Genomic DNA, 21,518 nt, shown 5'->3' with positions numbered 1-21,518 from the left:
AGTTTCAGTCATAACAAAGACAAATATGAAGGCAAAGAGTTGAGCTAAAATGGATTTGTAAACCTCGAATTTACCAAATAAGGTTAACTAAAAGAGTGAATGTTAACGTAAGGTGCTTTTCTAAATTTTTGCAATATGTGCTACATAAAACTACTTTCTTAGCTGACCTTTGAGAAGAAGCAATGAAAGATGTTAGCAAATTAGTCCACCATTTTCTGTCTAAACTCTGTATATCATGCTCTTGCAGGCCCCAAAATTACTCTAACACTCTGCCAGTCAAAGCTTTGTATCAGTTCATCTTCTACCCTGCAGTAAGAACAGTAACTCAGGGTTATGGAGTGTGTGTGTGTGTGTGTGTGTGTGTGTGTGTGTGTGTGTGTGTACCTCGGTGCTTAAGAGACATTTAAGACCTTTGTCTTGCAAAAAACAGTCCCCTAAGCGATGAATCTTTAAGCGATGTCAAACAGCTAATAAGGTTAAAAAGATTTGTGACAGGCTCTTTCTAGTGAAGCACTCAATCATATGAGGTAATGGAAGATGTGACAGACTTCATATAGGGCAGTAGAGGAGGTATGCAAAGTGCTCTTCATGTTTTGTTTTGTTGTGTTTTGCAGCTGACAAGACAAACATTCTTGAAAAGGGCAAAAAAATATCTGTTACCTAACTAAAATTAGCGATAGAGACCAAAACTGATTCTTGTACCAGGTTGTAAACATGTTTATTTCTGCTGTAAAGTTTAGTATTTTAACCTGAAGGTCTATGGGGATTGTCTCTAGTTTGGAGCCAGCCTCAAGTGGCCATTTGAGGAACTGCAGTTTTTGAAGCCTATGCATCTGAGGTTGCCACTTGGTTTGTTCTCACTGTTCTCTCATTGATTCAGTTCATCCTCTCTGACTCATAAACAAATTATGGTTAAGATAATAATTAGTATATTCATTTTGCTTCCTGGTTTACTTTTAGGACAGTTTGTTGAAACAATTAGCTGAAAATTAAAACTGTTTTTGTTGATGATCTTGAGTCACTTTTTGTGGAAAAACTGCCAACAATCTGCTGGTACCAGCTGCTGGTAATGTGAATATTTTCTAGTTTAATGCTGTTGTAAATTCAATTTCTTGTGGTTTCAGATTGTTGGACAACTTTCTGACATTTTATAGACGAAACAATCTTAAGATAATCATTAGTTGCAGCCCTGAACCAAAGAGCCTTGAATGTTGCATGTTGCAGCCTGGTTGTTGTCAGTATACCAGTAAATCAGTATCTTTTATTTAAGTATATATTAAAGCATAAATTATTCTACTTAATTGAAAGTAAATCCTGTCTAATGCACACTGTGTGGACAGGTGTGTAAAAGAATTAACTAATGCTAGAGATAAATTATGTGCTGTCGATTTGTGGGAGTTCCCTTTTTAAAGAGCATGTTTGTGTCATCTTCTGTCACACTCACTAGCACACTGACCATTCACAGAAATACCGAAACCTCGCCTCACCCCTTTGCACTTGCTCCACACACACACAAACATAGCTGAAGCTGCTCTCTGGCCAGCCAGTGCGTGAGCAAGTGGGCTATTTTAGGAACAAGAGGAGCCAGCTAAATAAATATGAGGGGCAACTGCACTCTGTTGACAAACACACTGACCCCAGTTACAGCACGCTGTCGGCTTACAGCGCAAAAAAAAAAAAAAAAAATCACCAACACACGGCACGGAGTCTTAGCTTCTATTAATGTGAGATATTTGAAGTTGTTTCTAATGCAAATGAAGATGATAAAGAGCAAATGTGAGACTTAATCACCCCCCCAGGAAGCGGTTGTGCTTTGTAGCATGGGTTGGCACAATGATCATCTGTCCCCCCTCATTAGTGGCCATTTGGGGCCACAGTGGGCAATGGGGAACAGAGCCAGAGGACTAGCGGAGGCCCTTCGCTCTGTAATGAATGGAGTTAAAGCTAAGAGCACGAGGCACAGGGTGAAGTTGAAGGGAACGGTGCCAGGTAGTGCTAAGCTGCAAGGCACTTCAGTCAGGGTGCTACAATGAACACTATGCTGGTCAACCTTCATTAACTGGTTAAACAGATGATTTTGAGGTTATAAAACAATGAAGGGAACATGTGCAGCTATTAACAGTAAAAAATTAAATTGGGGAGTATTTTTTAATGAAATTAAGGACTTTTTTTTTAAGGACAAAGTTCTATTTTTGCCCTTTTCTTGTTGACATCAAGACATTTTTTCTATGAATAATTCAAATTTTGGTACAGTTGGTTTTTAGGGCATGACACATGTGAGTTCTCATACCACAGGAGTGATATCATGAAAGTCACATACACTTTAAATTGCCTCTGTGTTTGAAAACTGCAATATAAAAATGTTCCTTGACTAAAAATATTAAAGGCGTGGACACTGGATGTGGACAAGGCTATTTGTCAAGTCAGGTTAAATTCTTTTACAAAGCTCTTTGAACAGTTTGATCTGACAGTGATTTAAAGGAGACCAGGCACAGAAACCTAACAACAAGAAGTCTTTGCTACATGTGACATTAAGCGCTGCACCTGCCAAAAGTAGTCTTACACTTGCTCGCAGTCACACAGCCAGGTATGAGGTCCGAGACAGCGCAGGAGAAAACTGGGCCAGGGTTTGCGAGTGAGGATGGAGGCCTGCCAGCAGTGGGTCAAGGCAGCGAGCTAAGGCTGCTTTATGGGCGTATGCCAGAGGACGGAGTGACCCAGTCCCTGAAAATATCCCCACCAAGGCCTTTAAATGCAGTCACAACTCCCTCATAAACAAGATTCTGTATCACTGGGAGTTCCTCTCGTGGAGCCTGTGAGAAATACCTGAGCAGTCTCGAGGGGGATACGAATGTTCTTGAGGTTTTCACAAATTGCAAATACAAGTCATACGCTGTGAGGCTAATTTGAGGCTCCTAACTGAAAGAGCAGAAGCTCAGAGGACAAAAGTTAGTAGAACACCAAGTGATAAGGAGACAGTCAATCAATCACAGCCTTATGTAAAAGTCAGAATTATAAAGACTGACTGCTGCTCATCAGTCCTGCCACGGATGATGAATAGTGCTGTTGGGGGTTCAACTGTGGGGTGGGGGGTGGTAGCTTCACACTGAGCGACAAAGCACGGTAAATTACACCTGACTGACGTGGTATTTTCCCCTCTGGATAGACCTAGAAGACAAATTGGGAAGTCTTTATGATTTATGACTGTGTATGACTTTTAGAAAGGCAGCGCTGATTGACAAACGCTACTCGAAATGAAGAAAGACACCTGTGTCCAGACCGCAATGCTCTTTAACTCGCAGAGAACAAATATTTATGCAACATCTGATATGAAAATCCCGTATTACATCCCGTAAAGTGCAATAACTTGAAAAAGGGTACTATAAAAACAGCATAATTCAGACACCAAGAAAGGACAATTGGTGTATAACAATGAGGTAAGTCGTCTAATAATCATACTAAACAGGAACAAAGATATCAAGAGAATACTCAAACATCTATCTGTTGGTCAGACAAGACATCAGCTCTATAAAAATGTGTTTCAAGGCATTAAATCTACAAGTTATTGCCTCGATTTGTCTGCTCATACAACAATAAGTTGTGGCACTTCCATGGCCAGAGGCTGTGTTTTCCCCAAAGCAGTGGCATCATTAACTTTGGCAGACACTTCAGTTAAGTTATGACAAAAGAAAAAGCGAAACAAACACAGACAACCTGGCATCAAGGGGCATATAAAAGAAAAAATCCAATAAAGCAGGTACCCAACGTACCAAAGTTATGTCATTTATTAGAAGCTCAGAGAGGAAAAAGGAGGGAGGCGGTAGATGGAGGTATGGATGAGGTGTGCTGCCTGGATTACCTGGCTGGCACAGAGGAGGGAGCAAAGGATGAGTGTGAGACAAAGAGGGGGGAAAAAACATAGCGGAGGTATCTGTAATTACAGGGACAGGCAGAGACACAGTGAGGCAGTAATAGCACACAATAACTGACACATCTGATGTGCCAATGATAGTGTTCCTATCACAGTGGGACATTAGTGGGCTGTGGCCGGGGTTTACCTCACCACAGATACGGTAACCTTGGATACAAGGACTGGGGGTAGGGGGGACTTGCCCTGATGTCAACTATGGAAAATTAAAGTGAGGTGAAACGTTATTTAAATTGAAATACGAAAATATAGCTTTTGAAGACAGACAAGATCAAACATGGCTGCCGCAATTTGTCTTCCTGAGGTAAAAAATCTGTGCTCACGTCAGAAGCTAAAATTGTTTTGCTTTAAACTTGATCTGACGTACAGCTGTTATCATTCACATGTGTTTTTTTTCTGATATGACAACTGCAAAACTACAAAAAAGGGATTTGATTATGTCTCACAATGCTTACTAGCTATCAAGACACAATGGTAATTCTTGTACTAATTAACTTGAAGCTTTTTTTCCAGTTTCTCTGCAGGACTAGAAGCTCTTCTCCCTCACAATACACAGAGTTAAAGCTAACACTGCCGTGCTAAAGGTAAACTCAAACAGGATATCAGTGCTGTGCACACATTTGTTTAGGTTTGGTTTACATTAGCTGCCGGCCACACATGTCAGTCTATTACAAAACGGGTAAATATCCGCACCTGCACATTCACTACACACAACAATGACATTAATGTGGACTCAAGTGTGCAATTAACGATTAAAGAACATTAATGGTAATCAGAAAGCCACTCCAAAAGCCACACAGTCACCCGCCGACACTTTGTCCCTACAGGGGCGGCTGTTCAGACCACCACCACGGTAAACTGACAAACAGAAGAAGTGTTCCCTCTGCACAGGCACGCATATGATAATTGCAGTGAAAAATGTTTGACTTAAAGGGCTGAGGGTTGGTGTCTAATGCCAAAGTAATGATGCTGTGGAGGGAAAAAGTGGAGCATCAAAGCAAAGTGGGAACTGAACCTGTCAGGCTCCCTGACTTCAAAACAAACTGATAGACCTCAGGGGTTAAGTTGCCATGGTTTCTGTTTTAAAATAGACATTAGCGATAAAAGGTCTCTGTTTTGTTCTGATCTTTTTTGTAGGTAGAAAGCTAATAAGGTTAGTATAGCATTTTTTGGTTTTTATAACACCAAGTTACAACTTGTGCAGTTCTGCAAAAATCAACTCCCATATTTGCTTTTTTAGCTCTGTTTTGGTCTCCACCAGCTACTGAGGGAAACATCTGGCTCTTAAGCTGCTAAATTCTCCACTACATTTACCAGCTAGTTGCTTACTTTGTCTGTCTGTCGTCTGCAGTGCACAGTGGGTTTACATACAGTGGGTTTATCAGACTTTTTATATTGAAAACAGCTCCCTGTTGCTGCTACAAACAGGGTTAATAAGGATGAAAATGAGCTCAAAGTTGCTTAAATGCTTTGTAGAGCTGACAGGAAGTGCAGAGATAGGTGATACTTATCTGCCCATAGTCATTCAAACCATTGCTGATACAAACATTTTGATTATTACAGTTTCAAGTTGCCAAATTTGTCAAAATCTAATAAAGAGATGAGGGACTTCTGGGAGTAAAAAGGGGCGGTATTGTGGTGGTGTTGTATGGAAAGGAAAGAAAGGGACAAGATAAACAAAATGAAGCAAGAACAGGAAGGATGAAAGTCAGACAGACAGAAGAGAAAACCCAACAAGTGAGGAGAAGCAGATTGGAGGTCTAATCCTTCTGAAGTGCAAACAGCCCCAAGGGGAGTGATGGCATTATGGAGAAGGGACCGGGCACGTCGAACAAGCTAAGACAGCACTCCCACCGAGCATCCAGCCAGCCAAACACTGCCCCACCTCAGCTCCTCTCTGACAAGCCTAAAGACCTTCACAAACACACCCCCGGGACCTGAACATAGATAGAGTAACCCCCCATCTTCCCTCCCCTCTGACTTCCCCCTGCTCTCCCTCTCCATTTGAGGTGTTTTTGCTCGTCTTCCTTTCACGAGAGGCAGAAAAGCAAAAGACAAAGTGCAATAAACAAATCTGGAGAGCAGAGTGCTGGAATGTTAAGCCGATGGCGCGGCCGAGAGCCCCTGCTGCCTTTGTGCTCCAACGACCTCTGACCCCTGGAGTTCACCGTGACCAATCGCGGGACAAACTGACAGTGTGCGAGACGGAGGGGGTCCGAAATGTGAAAGTGGCGCTGCCAAGGACTCTGCAGATGGCAGAGGATGATGGTGATGACATGTCTCCTTGTCCTGTCCTGCCATTTGTTGCCACAACCTTTAAATTGGTTCAACAGAAAACCAATAAATTTAATGACTTTGGCATCAAAATTCAAGTATGTACCACAGCTGCCAAAACTAACAACACCCTCGATGCCATATCAGCTGCTAAAACACACAAATAAAGTCGGAATGCAAAAGACGGAAATAAAAAATCTAATATAATCTTAAGAGCTATTGAAGGGCAGCAACAGCCTCGTCACTTTATCAGATTGATTACAATGATTCCATCATCCTTACTAATAATTTATAAACACCTGTCCACATCTGCACCAAAGATAACAAACTACTCATGCCTTTAACCCATACCTGTAAACATGACACAGACAGCCTTCGTTTTGGGGAATGCATGGAAAGATTGATGGATACAAACACATGACAGGTGGGATTTTGGAGGATTGCGCAACGCAAACACTGTTACCAAGTAAAAGACGAACACACCAATGAAGAGGAGGGAATATGAGGGCAGAAGGCGGCATCTGTCAACAGTTAAGCCAACGCACCTCTCTCGCGCTGTTGTTTTTGGATGTTTTAACAGATTCTTATTAGGCGTTAAGCATCTCAGAGATTGCTCAACATTGTTCAGTATCATAGACCAGGCTCATGCAAGGTTCAGTGCATCCCAAATGAATATGACAAAGGTCACTGTCATCAGGTGGAAAGCTAATAATGCTAATCAAACATTTGCTCCTTCAAAACTGAACACAAATGTACAAATCTAGATTTCTTCACTTGATTAATAGAAAAGGATATCAATATTAGTCAACACTGACAGTAATTTTTAAATTGCAGCAATTTTAGGAGGCAAAAAAGCAGCATAAGTGCTATTTCTGCCATTTGCTGTGTACTACACTATATAAAAATCTTCCAGAGAACATGCAACTGTGTACAACCACAGTGCATTCAGTGACAGTTAAGCCTAAACTTCTCTTTCTGCATACTTGATATTTATTCCACACATTAATCTCCTCTTGACTCAAATTATCTTTACATGTGCACCACTGCTGTGTGACATTATCTACCTGAAAAGCCAATGTGTAGTTTTGAAGAGGGTATTTCCCAGTGGAAAAAAAGGGCCTTCATCCCACCTGCACTAACAACACACACACAGACACAGAGGCATATACAATTTATGGGGCTAGGAAACATGCACAAATGCATGTAAGTACCACACAGGCAGCAGAGTCTTAACTGTGGGCGTGGGAGAGGAATAGCAGGGGCTTTTCAATGGTACGTTAAACCTGCTATGTGTGGTTTATAGGTTTCCTTGTGCACTTAGTGACAAAGTGTTTTCCTCTGACGAAACTACAGAGAGAATAGTAGGGTGAGACTGAAGGGAGGAAATAGAAGGGTTATTCCAGCTTTAAACCATGCAAAGAAATTAGGATTATGTGGGAAGGAAAAGAGACAGAAAAACAAAAAGTAAGAATGAAATGATGCAGAGAAAACAGACCTCCTGACTCTTCACGACCGACGACATGCACCACAAACCGAGACAGAGCAGCATGACCCAGTCACATCAAACACACACTCTCCGGATTTACCACCCAGCTCTTTGCCTATCACATTTCAAAACAACGTCAGAACTTTTTCATAAACTTCACTAATCTCATCCTGACCCTAATTATCAGCGTTCATTCTTGTTTCAGTAAAAAGCCCTTGGGGAATGTAAACTACAGCACAGCAACTCCTAAACATCCAGGGACATACTGATAATTTAAACCAACACATACTTAAACCCTGAAATATTTTAACCCAAGAGTGAAGTAATAAATTATGTTTAATTAAGTTTGACAGGTCTGTCTGCACTACAATTATGTGGTCTGTGTTTTTGTCACCTTGTTTTTCTCATACACAGCAAAAATGAAACATTAAATTGATGCTGTGAGCGCACATAATGAATCAGAAGCACTTAAAGAGCGATATTAACTCAGCTCAACTCAACTTAAGTTATATCACACCTTTCATACAAACATGCAGCCCAAAGTGCTTCACATGGCAAACATGCAGATAATAGGGCTGCAACTAAACATTATTTCCACTCTTAATTAATCTGAATAGTTTCTTGATTAAATAATTAATAGTAATAGAATATTGTGACAGACATTTTAATGTCCCAGAGCCCACAGTGGCATCTGCAAATTACTTGTTGTATTTTAACAACTGTCCAAAACCTAAAAAAATATTCTGTTTGCCATCAAATATGACAAAGAACACTTGATTTGAGCAACTGGAACCAGCAAACATTCAACCATGTTGCTTGAAAATTACTGAATTGAATATCAAAATAGTTGCAAATAGTTTCAGGTCTATAAGCAATGCATTTTGAGCTCCTGTATTTAAAGCAGTAATAAAAGGTTTTTAATTTCTGCAAAAGAGGAACTTAAAAATACTTAAAAGACAGGAAGGTGAAGAGGTTATGGGGGACCACCACTCGCAAATCAAACCACAAATCAACCGGTAATGGTTTGCCTGACTTGTGGAAGCAGTGAGGGCAAAAAGTGATAGGAAAAGGGGGTGTGAGGGGGTAATGATCGGGTTAGGGAGGGAGGGGAGGAGTCCAGAAGGGAAAGGAAGGAGGAGGTGGGGGACTTAGTTGAACTGGGGAGGGTCTAGCAACCACAAATCAAGCAGTGATCAGTCGCCTCACTTAGTGTTTCTGGAATGTTCCAGCCTATAGCACCTGCAGGGAGTGAGAGACAGCCTGACAAGTCCTGCCAAGCTCTGGAGGAATTCAAGGAAGGGGAGGGAGGGAGGCAGAGGGGGAGTAGCTGGATGTCCCTGCACCAGTTGTCAGTGTGCAAGTTTTCAGCATCATTTTTGCACCAAAACCACTGCTGGCATCTCTATTGGTGTCTCTTGAATTCTCAAGATCCTACGTTTCCTGCGAAAACCTTTGCGTTAAATGCCACCTCTATAGATTATCTACAGTATTAACAGCTTTATCACATTAATTTATCTCCAAGAATTACAGACTGTGCAACAACGAAAACTTATTAAGAAACTTAATATTCAAAAACTGAGAGAAGCATATAGTTTTGCTCAGACGTCACTCCCACACCTAATTTTGACAAAGCAAACTTGATCACTTCTCATGCAAGTCTAAAGAGTCTGCTACCTGATTATCATATCACACAAACATAAATGGAAACCAATGGGTGTGCGGAACAGTAAGAAAACGACATCCAAAAAGCTAAAACTGCATAGCGAGCATCAAAAATGTCAGCAAAAACACAACATAGCCTATATGTGATTTGTATTTTCTGGAGATTAAACTTGCAAAAACACTACCTGCCATAAGATATTTCAAACAGGATAAAAATCTAAATTTCTGCCTTGAAATACACTCATACAACATAATCCACAAGTGTCAAACTTGTTCTTAAAACCCTAATTTGTCACCACACTGAGATTAAACAATATGTACAAATGTGTACAACCCATCCATCTTGCATTCCAAAAAATGTAAAGAGTGCATTTCCTAGCCATCCAGGTAGTACAGAATTGTCTGCTTCGACCCTTAACTCCCTCCTGTCCTTCCCATCATGCCTCCTCCCCTCTACTCACCATTCCTCCTCACCCGAGTGTGATGTTTTCCCTGTGCCAACAGCTGTGTCAGCCCTTACAGACACGTCTTGCTCTCTCTGTATGTTCACTGAAACATCATTTTCCAAAAAAGTCTGAGTGGAGAATAAACTGAGTTGTCCTTATGTTTCCAGAGTCCTTCATCCCTATCGTTTTAGGCCTCTTGATAACTAACCTTGTATGAGATTTATAAGGGCCAGCTTCACAGTTCAAAATGCAAAAGAACAAAGGGAGATGAACACTTCAAATGCAGTTTGAGTTGTAAAATCTGTTCAGCTACTGCAGAGATATCAGTGTTTAAAGTCAAGAAAACTGTCTTGGCCACAAATATGAAGGTGTAAGGAGTATAACACCAGTCGGCTGTAAGCTGCAACGTACTGACCCAGGGAAACATACACTTAACATATGACCTAAGGAAAAACATTGCTTCAAACCTAAAACCGTTTGAACATGATATTGAGTTCGGAAAATAGGACCCCTGGAGGAACATAAATCTGCCCCTGAATCAGCTAGCAATGAAATAATCCAGAAATATAACAACCGGGCTAAAAGTAGTGAACTCCTAAAAAAACTGTTGTGGTGTGGAGTTAATTACTAATAATAAAAATAATGCAAAATAGTTCAAAACATACACATATTTACTGTAAGTTAATGTGACTGAATTAACGCTTGAGAAGACTCAGTTTAGTTAGCCTGAACAAACTATTGGTTTTAGCATCATAATTAGCTGGTTAACTCACTAACCAGCAAGCCAAACAATGCTAACACACTATTACTCCACAATATACACATATTTCTGAATTTACTGAATTGATATAGCTCAATTAATGTTTGCGTGTTAAGATCTTAGCACTATGGCCTGTAGCTTGAGAAGACTCAGCTCAGATAGCCTGAACAAACTGTTGGTTTTAGCATCTTTACTAGCCAGCTAACTCACTAACCACCAAGCTAAACAATGCTAACACACTAGTACTCCAAAACATATACATATTTCTAAATGCACTGTGACTTACTGTGGCTTAATTAATGTTTGTGTGTTTAGCTCTTACCTCCCAGTTGGCACTGCAGTCTGTAGCTTGAGAGGAGTTAGCTCAGTTAGCCTAAACAAAATGTTGGTTCGAGCATCATTACTAGCCAGCTAACTCGCTAACCAGCAAGCTAAACAATGCTAACGTGCTAATACACCAAATAAACACATATTTCTGAATTTAATGTGACTTAGTGTTGCTTAATAAATGTGTGTGTGTTTAGCTCTTACCTCCTGGTAACACTGTTGTTTGTAGCTTGACAGGTGTCAGTTCAGTTGAACATATTGTTGGTTTTAGCTAACTCGCTAACCAGCAAGCTAAACAATGCTAACACGCTACACCCTTCCACTACCAAAGCTAGCTCCTTCAAAACTTCTTCTAAGAAATATAGGCTCCTTCCTAACTAGCAAACCAGATAAACACAAAATTCAACTGTTTTTGTCCAGAACAGAAGAAATAAATGGTGAGTTTCCATTTCTGATGCCAAACTCTGCTACAGTACATCAACTAAAATCCACTGGTGGCAACTATTAGCATTTTATGGTGTACAGCAGTACATATAGTAGGTTATATTACAGTATTATTCCAATGGAGGCCGCAGCTAAAAGCTAATGGAGTTGTTGCAAGGTAAAATTTATGTGTGCAAGCCCTGGACCAAATCTCATGAAAAACAAGAGGCAGTATGAACTTTATCTGGAACAGTAATTGAAATACAAAATACACCTAGTTTACACTTTAACCAAATTCAAGAGCCACCCATTAACCAACATAAAAACATTAGTTTATGTTTATACAGTTTGAGTTCAAAAGTTTCTAAAACGTTGCAATCTTGATATGTGCTATCTTTAGTGTTACCACAACCATAGCCACAATCGATGCATGCATTTAATCTTATCTGATGACACTGATAACACTTGAGAAAAACCTGTCTTATACTATCAGCAGCACTGAAACTTTCACAATTCAGCCAAAAGCACACATTACTCTGGGCCGGACCGCCGCCTCACCACGGCGATACCCAAAGACACAGTTACCAAGGTTACGTCAGCCCAGACCACCCAATGAACTCATCTGTCAGTCACTCAACACACATACAGACATATTCATCCACTCAGCCACCCACATACACACACAGATGTAGGCTACAACACAATACAACAAGGAGGTGGGAAGTGGGTGGAGGAGTCAATTCAAAGTCAATGCAGCTTCATCAAATGAGCCCTATTGAGACACAGGAAGCTTTTTGCTGCTGATTCGCTTTAATGTTTCCCTGTCAGCTTCTCTGTCACAGCTGATGGCAATCTTAGTAGCATTTCCTGTCACTCAGCTGGTAGAGCAAGACACTGACACTGCTACGGTTGAGGGTTTGGTTCCCTCTATAGCTGTATAGTGTAGAATTATGATATTATAAGCAGCTGTGGGGTTTAACTGGGTACATTTACCCATGAAATGTACTTAAGTGCTATTTTAGGTACTTGTACTTAAGTATTATGCAACTAAATATAACTTTTTTTCTCCACTTCATTGACTTCATTGCTTAAATAAGTAGTTCCTCTGTATGCTTTTACATATAAAGATCAACTTAAACATAAAAGTATGATTCGTTGCTCTAGATTTAACTACAAACTGATATAAGATACCATAAGACGCTTTGGATTAAATGGTATTTTGTCACCACTGGATGAAATCTTATGTAGTTTTCAGAGGTCACCAAGCTTAAAGCTGTCACTTTAAGGAGTGCTCAAAGAAAATAAACTTTTGGAAGTTTTCTTGTTCACATCAGCTAAATATTGTACAGATATTACACATATAGCTCATACTTTTGATCGTCTTCAACCACAAATCCTGCCCAATGAACAAGAACGAAGCCATGTTGCCCCCTATCAGCCTAAATGACATCAAAACACTTTACTTTAACTCCCTTTAATTTTTAGCATTTATAAGCAAAATAAAAGCCTTTCGTAAATCATCATAACACTCCATAATGTAGTTTTAAGCAGATAAAAGTGTCATTAATGTATTTGTCAACTACTAACTCTTCATGTGGACACCCATAGGTTTGTGTATAAACAGATGCTGTCATATCATACTGTTCTTTCATCTGCTTACAACTACAGTAAAGTGCATTTAAACCATTTATCAAACATTTATATGGTGCTTATGAATGCTGAATAGGAAGGGTTCAAGTAAAGTGTTGCTAGAACTTGAAATGTAGATATACATGGTTTGACAAAAAGACTTCAGGTGTGATAAAATGGAATAAAAGAGAAAAGTGGGTAAAATTAAAATGACAAACTAAGGAAAACAGATTCACAGTATAGTAAACAGCACTTATTTACCAATAAAAATGAATTATTAAATGTTTAGATGTGTTTTTGGGTGGTGAAAGGAAAGTCGTATTCCCTATTTGCTTGCACTCTTGCAGCAGCAGATGTGTCCCACAGCAGTACTTAGTCTTGCATAGGTGTGGCTTGAAAAAGGCCCGTCGCCCCAATAATCTCCTTATGTTAAATATTCAACAGTAGGGCGGGGTTTGAATTGCAAATTACTCTGAGCGGGCCCACTCAAATATGAACTGCTTTTTCAGTCCCTAGGGCTACTTATATATGCAAACTTCACACCAAAGCTTAAAAAAACATCCATAGCTCAGACAGAGCACAAATGATGCAACGTTGGGTGTAACTGGAAAATTAAATTTCAATAATATGACACTTAAAAAAGTCATGCAAATCACTTTAAAATTTTGTGTCGTGACGAAGAAAATATTCAGAGATGTGTCTCCTCATGCGACAGACTGAAGACACCCACAACGTGACGCATGGAGGCATAAAGGCATCTTGGAGACCTGTGCAGAGTGCGCGTCTCTACACATGTCTGAAAATCACTTTATACACATTTAAACGTTGAATTAATGCAACAAACTGTGTTAAAATGTCATTTTAAACACATTTAAAAGTGGGTTTAAGTAGTGTAGAGTGGTCACATTGGATAAACTGAGACATTTATGTGTAAAACATTCATGAAAAGTATCTCCTCCGGCAACTTTACAGGCAGAATGCATGAAAGACGTTCATCTTCATCGTTTATATGTTGCATCTGCGCTCTAAATAAACCGAGTGGAGAAGCCACTTCACCTGAAGGGGTGTAATAATAAGCAAATGGGACTTACTCCGTGCGCAGATCTCACCGCCAAGGCGACTGCTACCACACAAATCCTGCCAGAGAAATAAACATTTCAATGTTAGTTTCCCCCGGTGATTATCTGGCAGGTAGACTGCGCCGGAGCTCGGCTAATGTAGCCTGCAGCCGCGACCAGAGCTGCGGCTGTTTGCAAAGCCGAAAACTTTTGAAGAAATCACTGTGGAGAGTGATTTGTAAGAGAAAGGCGACTTACAGGAATTTCATTTTGATCCGACTGGCAGAGGGGGAACCGCAGGTCGAGACTCGATCCCCTTGTCTTCACCAGCAAGGCACTTCAAACGCGCTCATCGACGGCTCCAAAAAACCCCTGTCATCTACCCGGAGACAGACACACACAGAAAGAGAGAGATAAAGTAGTCCCACCGCCAAACACACCCCGCATTCACACACACACACACACACACAGCCTCACGCGTAAAAACACAACCAGCACGAAAGCTGCCTCTTTCTGTGGGTGATTTCTTTCATAAAATCAGAGCTTATCCAACTCACCAAAGTTGCAGCGGCGAAGTCGCTGCTGCGCTCTCCGGGTTGTTGCGCTTCAACTCTGCAGCGTACCACAGCAGCAGGGAGAGGAGGGGCCAACACATGTCATTCATGCCTCCATACGTTTGGCTACAACAGGAGATTTTACCCACGCACACAGATCATAACCTCGTCAGTTTGTGTGGAGCAGCAAAGAGGACTCATCTGTCCAGGAGAAATTTGTATCTGGTTTTAAAACACGAGAAAAGCAGCGAATTACAGAAAACATTTCATTATTAAAGATAATAAAAAGACTTCCACATATAATACTTAATTATGGCTTTATAAAAACATTAATGAACATTTTTGCATTTTTTCTTTTCTGTACCCCCCATAATATACCTAAAAAGTTAGTCTCTCTATAAACATTGCAAAAATTAGCACCACAATCTATAGTCCTGCCAGTCTCTATAAGGACATTAAGTTTGGTACTAAACAGTAACTTTCATTTAATCTCATGTGGTTGCATTATATTTCTGCTGTCCATCATAAATTTGCATGTCATAGTTTTCCTTTAAACTTTTCAAAAACAAGGGTGCTGACATATAGGATACTGCAGTGTTTTCATGGCTCTGTGTTGTGATATATATCTTAAGTATGAGATAAAATTAAAAATTTTGTTTGAACACCTCTGTCCTGATCTTGAAAGCTCTAAACATGGTGCAGACACTGAGTTACTCAAGCTGCAAACAGTTGCAAATGTTCTATTTTTGGACAACCTTCCCTGAGTGTGTCCTCAACAGTTTATCACAACATGTCAGTTTATCTAGCAAAAGGTTTTGTTGAAATTACACTCATGTTCTTGTTTAAATTTAATTATGTCTTTTAGATAAATGCAACTTTGTTCTCCTTGACAGCTTGTTTTTAGCTGTGGTGTACCACAGGGATCCTGCCTGGGACCTCTTTAGTTTCGCACTGATGTAGGAATTTGAAGGCATATTATTCATTGTCATTGCTCCTAGAATCAGACTATTACTTACCTGAACTGTACACGCAACCCTAACCTAAAGTTCATTGGCTATAGTAGAAAAAGTTTAAAACTTAGATGCTTGAAACTTTCTTAAAAGTTAGCTAAAATTGGCCCATTGGATTTTGAATTCATGATCATCTTTGCAGCAATGCCAGATGCTGTCTATACCAGTTATACGGTGACAAATGGAAATGTGGTTCCTCATTGTGGGTGGAAAAACTAATAGAAACACCTGTCAGTATAACACAATTCAACAGCATCACAAACTTCAGACTCCAAAATTATCCGTTAAATTGTTAAACAGTTACAAAACATGAATCAAACATTATAACCTTTGGGAAGGTAGGGTTACTGTGGGACTGTTGTTGCTGGCAACTAGCTGTAGTAGCCTATTTATTTGACATTATGAGAATAAGGACATCAAATTACACACAACTGCAAAAATGACAATAACACAAAACTTATTTTTCTTGCAGTCCCTGATGTCCAATAAACTCCATGTGGTTGCATTATATTTCTATTGTCCATCATAAATTTGCATATCATAGTTTTCCTTTTAACTTTTCAAAAACAAAGATGCTGCACATATACTGCAGGGTTATCATAGCTCTGTGTTGTCATATCTATCTGAAGTATGAGATAAAGTTGAAAACTTTGTTTTAACACCTCTGTCCTGTTCTTGAAAGCTCTAAATATGGTGCAGACACTGATTTACTCAAGTTGCAAACAGTTGCAAATGTTCTATTTTAGTTTAACTTGAGTGAGTCTTCAACAGTTTATCACAACATGTTAATTTATCTACTAAAAGGTTTTGTTGAAATTACATACATGTTCTTGCTTAAATTACATCATTGCTCTTATATACAGTAAATGCAACTTTGTTCTCCTTGACAGCTTGTTTTCTTGCTGTGGTGTACCACAGGGATCCTGCCTGGGACCTCATTAGTTTCGCACTGATGTAGGAATTTGAAGGTATATTATCTTTTTTCATTGCTCCTAGAATCAGAATATTACTTACCCGAACTGTACACGCAACCTTAACCTGAAGTCCATTGCCTATAGTAGAAAAAGTCTGAAACTTAGATGCTCGAAACTTTCGTCAAAGTTAGCCAAAATTGGCCCATTGGATTTTGAATTCATGATCATCTTTGCAGCAATGCCAGATCCCGTCTATACCAGTTATATGGTGACAAATGTAAATGTGGTTCCTCATTGTGGGTGGAAAAACTAATAGAAACACCTGTCAGTATAACACAATTCAACAGCATCACAAACTTCAAAATTATCCGTTAAATTGTTAAACAGTTACAAAACATGAATCAAACATTATAAGCTTTGGGAAGGTAGGGTTATTGTGGGACTGTTGTTGCTGGCAACTAGCTGTAGTAGCCTATTTATTTGACATTATGAGAATAAGGACATCAAATTACACACAACTGCAAAAATGACAATAACACAAAACTTATTTTTCTTGCAGTCTCTGATGTCCAATAAACTCCAAGTCAAACATCCCCTATTATATTTTAACTAGTGATCTTACACCACAAATTTCCCTTAGACCATACACTGACCTTTTTACATTTGTGGTTACTTAGAATTTAAATATGCAAAATTATCTTATTCCAACTCTTCAGAGCATAAAAGAACAGATAGCTACGATGGTATCGAACTTCGGAAGCACAAGTCAACAGCCCTAGCTCTATTTGGTGGGCATAAGGTCCCCAAACCCTGTGAAAGTGGTGTTTGAGATGCTCAGTGCCTTTTAAAATTCTGGCCTGCACCTGGCTCTTAATATAGTGAGAAAAGTGTGTAGCCTAAGCCTTCTAGGAACAAGAGCTAAAACAAATAAGCTGAGAGAGAAGCTTGTCAAACAGATCAATGATCCTTAACTCCTGGTTACTCTATAACTTGAAGACCCTGAAGGATGTCATCTGCATTTGAAATGGTTTTATACTTTCAGGACAAATATTTCATAAGAAAATAGGAACTTCATGTGTGTTTAAGGACATTTTGATGATTTTATCCATATAGTTTTATATATTATATTCAGTACCAGCAGTTGAATATGACTTCTCCCTCCTGCCCCACAAATTTCTTAAAAGAATGCAGTATGAGAAGGAAAGGGTGATGAACTACTTTTCTAAAGAAGAGTTTTTACTTTCTTCCATTCTGCCAACAGCATCCTCCTGTCAGGAGTCAAAAGTGAGAATTTGGCCTTTAATAATCTGACTGGAATGCAACATGTCCAGGCGTATAGAAAATGTCAAATAAAGGTTTAATGTCAAAGTTTTTTTTGTGCAGCCTCAGGCGCTGGGTAGGATTGGGGAGGCACGCAGAAGGAAAGCACCATATCCATCCGCGCATACGAGGTTCTAACATTAGGGGGATCTTTATTGTGGGAGAATGATGTGGAACAACATAAAATAATCTGTATTTGGATAGAATGGCACATGTTTATGGACTAATCTTATGGTGCAAGTCACCCTGAAACTTTATTTTAGATGAACTGTGAGTGATAGTGTAGGTGCAAGTGTGTAATATCAGTGCGCCCTGCGTGTGGGAAGTAGATCCGGCTAGGCAAGTCGAGGAGAGAAAAAGTTAGAGAGGGGGACTGCAGAGGCGCACGGTGCCAGAGCCAGGACCACTGGGAGCCTCTGCAAGCGCAACAACAGCCTACACGCCGAGAAGAAGTGCCTTTTCTTATTATTTCTATTTCACTGAGAAGCAAGTGTGCAGGGGGGGAAGCAGGGCTATGACACGCGAGTAGAGAGCCGTAGAGGTTGAGAGTGTTAACGCAGGCGGATCCTTGTTTTATTCCCCCAAGATGAATAAAGACTTGAAGAGCCTGCGACAGCTCGCCGTGCCGCTGCTCTTCCTCGCCCTGTGCGTCGCGGTGCAGCGATCCGACTCTGCGGTAAGTGCCTTTCCGTTTTGGTTCTGTTGCAGAGATTTAAAACCATCTGGTGGCTTTTGCCCCGCAAGATAACCCTCATGAAGAACCCGAGAGACCTGCTGCTCTCAGTCAGCCGGCGCTGGGACACCACCGGCTCCCACAGCAAGCCCAACTATGGTTTATAAATAGAGTGGCTGCTTTATAACAAGTGTTTATCCTCCTGCTCTAATAATAATCCCGTGGCCGTTTCCGTTTTGTTGCAATGAAAATAATTAACCCAGTTACACCCCTGTGGTGCTGGGCTTTACCGACACTTTTGAGCGGCCCGTGAGCACCTTCACGAGCTCTGCTTTGTAGTTTCATGGGAGAATCGGACGGAGTTTCTGTCCTGCTCCCCTGCGCATCACGTTTCTTCCTCCCCTGCTCCCTGCAGCAGGAGGCAACCTGTAGCAACACGCCGACCACGGCGCACTTTTCTCAGCCTGCATCTGTCTTTTATGCTTGTGATCACTTCAAACAACCAAACGACACATAAAGTGTGTGGAGAAGCGCGGTGGTGCAGCGCGCAAAATCTTCCTCCTTCACACATTTGTCTGCTAATTAAAATATTAAAGTTAACTTCAACACCTGGCTGAAATAGGCTGTGCGTAATTTAGTTCGGTGACATCCATTTTCATCCCAGAAGAGAGGGCTTGTGATTTTTAGCAGCGTTTATGAAGTTGTATCTCCCCTGCAGGTGTGTTTTATGTTGACAGCATCTTGTCACTGGCGGATATTGAATTATAGACCATAAACTCAATCTGTATTGCTTGATTTTGTTCCTAGCATCATGCAAACGTAAATTATGTGCAGCCAGGAACAGCAGAAGCACCATTTCTGGTGACTTTAACACCAGTTTATATGCATCAAGCTGAGTTTTCCCCTTCCACTTGAGATGTTTTAGGAGTACAAATCCAGGAGGGGTGTGCGTGTGTTTGTGTTTGCGCATTCTTTACCCCTCTTCACTCTTGCATTTGTTTAAATTAGCGTGTCCTGAGCCCGGCTGCAGCCCTCCAACTTTGACGTCCCTGCATGACGCAACCCCACCATCAAAGTCATCAATCAGTGGAAGCGCCTATAAGTCTCACTTCTCATGTAATATTCCAACAGGCTGTAATCTATATAGGCTAATGAATATTCACTAGTCATTAATAATTCATGGAGCTAGTTGCATGCTGATGCACATGGCCCCGCCCACACACGAGGCGTGTCCAATCAGGCCTGCACACTTGCTGTTCATCATGAGCCTGTAAGGACTTTTTATGTTCCTATGTAAGGATAGGCTGCTGTTACATACCTCTGTCTCGCATCATGTGTTTCTTTGGCTGTATTACACCAAACAGAACTTCTAATAAGTTTAGAGTGAGGTCCAGAACAGTCCTCAAGAGGACAGTCTGCTTAATAAATAACAACCCAGGTGGCTTCCTCCTCTCAGTTTATGCATCTTGTCTACTAAATATACATCTGAACTTGGTGAGCTTCCCCCTGCTTTCCAGATGGAGCGGCTGCCACATGAAACACATCAAATCCTCAATATGCTGATTTTATAAAAGCGAGAAAAGTTAATACAGGGCAGTGACATTATTTGACATGCTGCAGAATGTTTTCTAAATTTGTTAGGGGCAAATATGTCCCAATGACAAAATGCAAACAATTATATAAGGATTGAAGATGTTCTAATAATAGAATATTGTGTGAACAATCATGTGAAAGAAAAGTGGTATGTAAACTAAAAAATAAAGTGGTCAGGGTGTCTAGTACAGGCGTGTTTGTAGGCATGACTTGCAGAGTGGCTGTTATAGTTGCCATGGAGATGGAGGGGGGGGTCCACTTTGCACCTAGGAATGTGGCTGACCCCACCCTCTTGTTGAGGATGAGGAGGAAGAGGAAGTCCAGAGGGGAGAGGGTATAGATGGATAGAGTTTTTTTTAAAAGACAAAACATGGTGACTTCAGGAACAAAATTGGTTCACTGGCTTTCAGACTCATCTCACAGGCTTCATCTGTAATTGGGGTTTACATAGGCTCTGCAAAAAGCTAGTAAGGGGACCTTGAGTGAAGATAATTAGGATAAGAAAGATGTGAGTGATAGCGATTCAGTTTGAGGGATGCTGCATGTGGTGTTGCAAAGTCATTTTCACACTTCCCTTCTTCCCTATATTCCTGAGCTGCATCAGTGCTCTCACTGAGGCCCCCTAGTGGACGCTGTGTGTATGAGACGCACACCACCAAGTGAATCCTGTGGAATTCAGCTTGCTTTCATCATCACTGTTCACTCAAAACCACATATCTCCAAACTTGGTAAAGTTTTAAGCATACATGAAGTATTAAATTCTCATTATTCCACTTGTGTGTAGACCTGTTGTAATGCTTAGATAAGTAAAACCCTTTAAAACCCACTTCAAAAAAGTGAATTTTTACATCTGTAAAGGGTTGGCGTTTGTCTTATAGTTCATTTAAAGCTGACATTTGGAGATACATGGTTTTTAACAGGAAGGGGAGAAAAAGCTTAACAGGGCTGAATCAGCACAAACATTCAAAATAAACACATATGCAAAGAGCTTTTCATTCTCATTCAGCATGCGTCTCATGCATCACTGTTTCATAGCTGTTTGGTCATGTGTGTGTGTGTGTGTGTGCGCGCTTTTAATCCTCGCCCAGATATGAATCTCTATTCAGCCAGGTGAGGGAGTTCAGCGGTAATGTATACCTGGAGGTTTTCTTTGAACCTGTTATGCCGCACAACTACAAACACACACTTAATTTGATGCATGCTCTGCTGTGCATGTGCACACACACAGGTTGCCTCACCTTTTCCGTGACCCACATCCCAGGTGGAGCTGTGTGTGTCTGTGTATGTGTGTGTGGTAGCCATAACATCCTCAGATTGCAGAGATGAATCCGCGATGTTTACTAACACCACAGAGATGAATCTGAGCTGTTCTCTCTCATGTTTGTCTCTTAGTTTGTTGGATTTTCCTCATTTTTCTGCCGTTGACTCGTCTTTTCTTTCTCCTACATCCATCTATTCTTC

At 40.5% G+C, this 21,518-nt stretch overlaps 2 protein-coding genes across 5 annotated transcripts in view; one reads left to right on the top strand and one right to left on the bottom strand.

Annotated features, from left to right (window-relative positions):
* Positions 1-14,636, bottom strand: part of col4a6 (collagen, type IV, alpha 6) — a 137,853-nt gene extending 123,217 nt beyond the window's left edge. For all 4 annotated transcript variants that reach the window (XM_078164645.1, XM_078164644.1, XM_078164646.1 and 1 more), the window contains exons 1-3: positions 14,551-14,636; positions 14,252-14,372; positions 14,027-14,072 (exon numbers count right to left, since the gene is read on the bottom strand). In XM_078164645.1, the coding sequence (XP_078020771.1) occupies positions 14,027-14,072; positions 14,252-14,262 (57 nt within the window). In that variant the 5' untranslated portion in view covers positions 14,263-14,372; positions 14,551-14,636. The remainder of the gene's footprint in view (positions 1-14,026; positions 14,073-14,251; positions 14,373-14,550) is intronic.
* Positions 14,637-18,151: 3,515 nt separating this feature from the next.
* Positions 18,152-21,518, top strand: part of col4a5 (collagen, type IV, alpha 5 (Alport syndrome)) — a 57,952-nt gene continuing 54,585 nt past the window's right edge. Inside the window, exon 1 of the mRNA XM_033609322.2 lies at positions 18,152-18,467. Coding sequence (XP_033465213.2) covers positions 18,378-18,467 — 90 coding nt within the window. The 5' untranslated portion in view covers positions 18,152-18,377. The remainder of the gene's footprint in view (positions 18,468-21,518) is intronic.

The sequence above is a fragment of the Epinephelus lanceolatus genome, chromosome 22 (assembly GCF_041903045.1).
Source record: "Epinephelus lanceolatus isolate andai-2023 chromosome 22, ASM4190304v1, whole genome shotgun sequence".
NCBI lineage: Eukaryota > Metazoa > Chordata > Actinopteri > Perciformes > Serranidae > Epinephelus > Epinephelus lanceolatus.
Note: the sequence above shows the minus strand (reverse complement) of the source record. Positions and strands in the feature narration are given on the sequence as shown.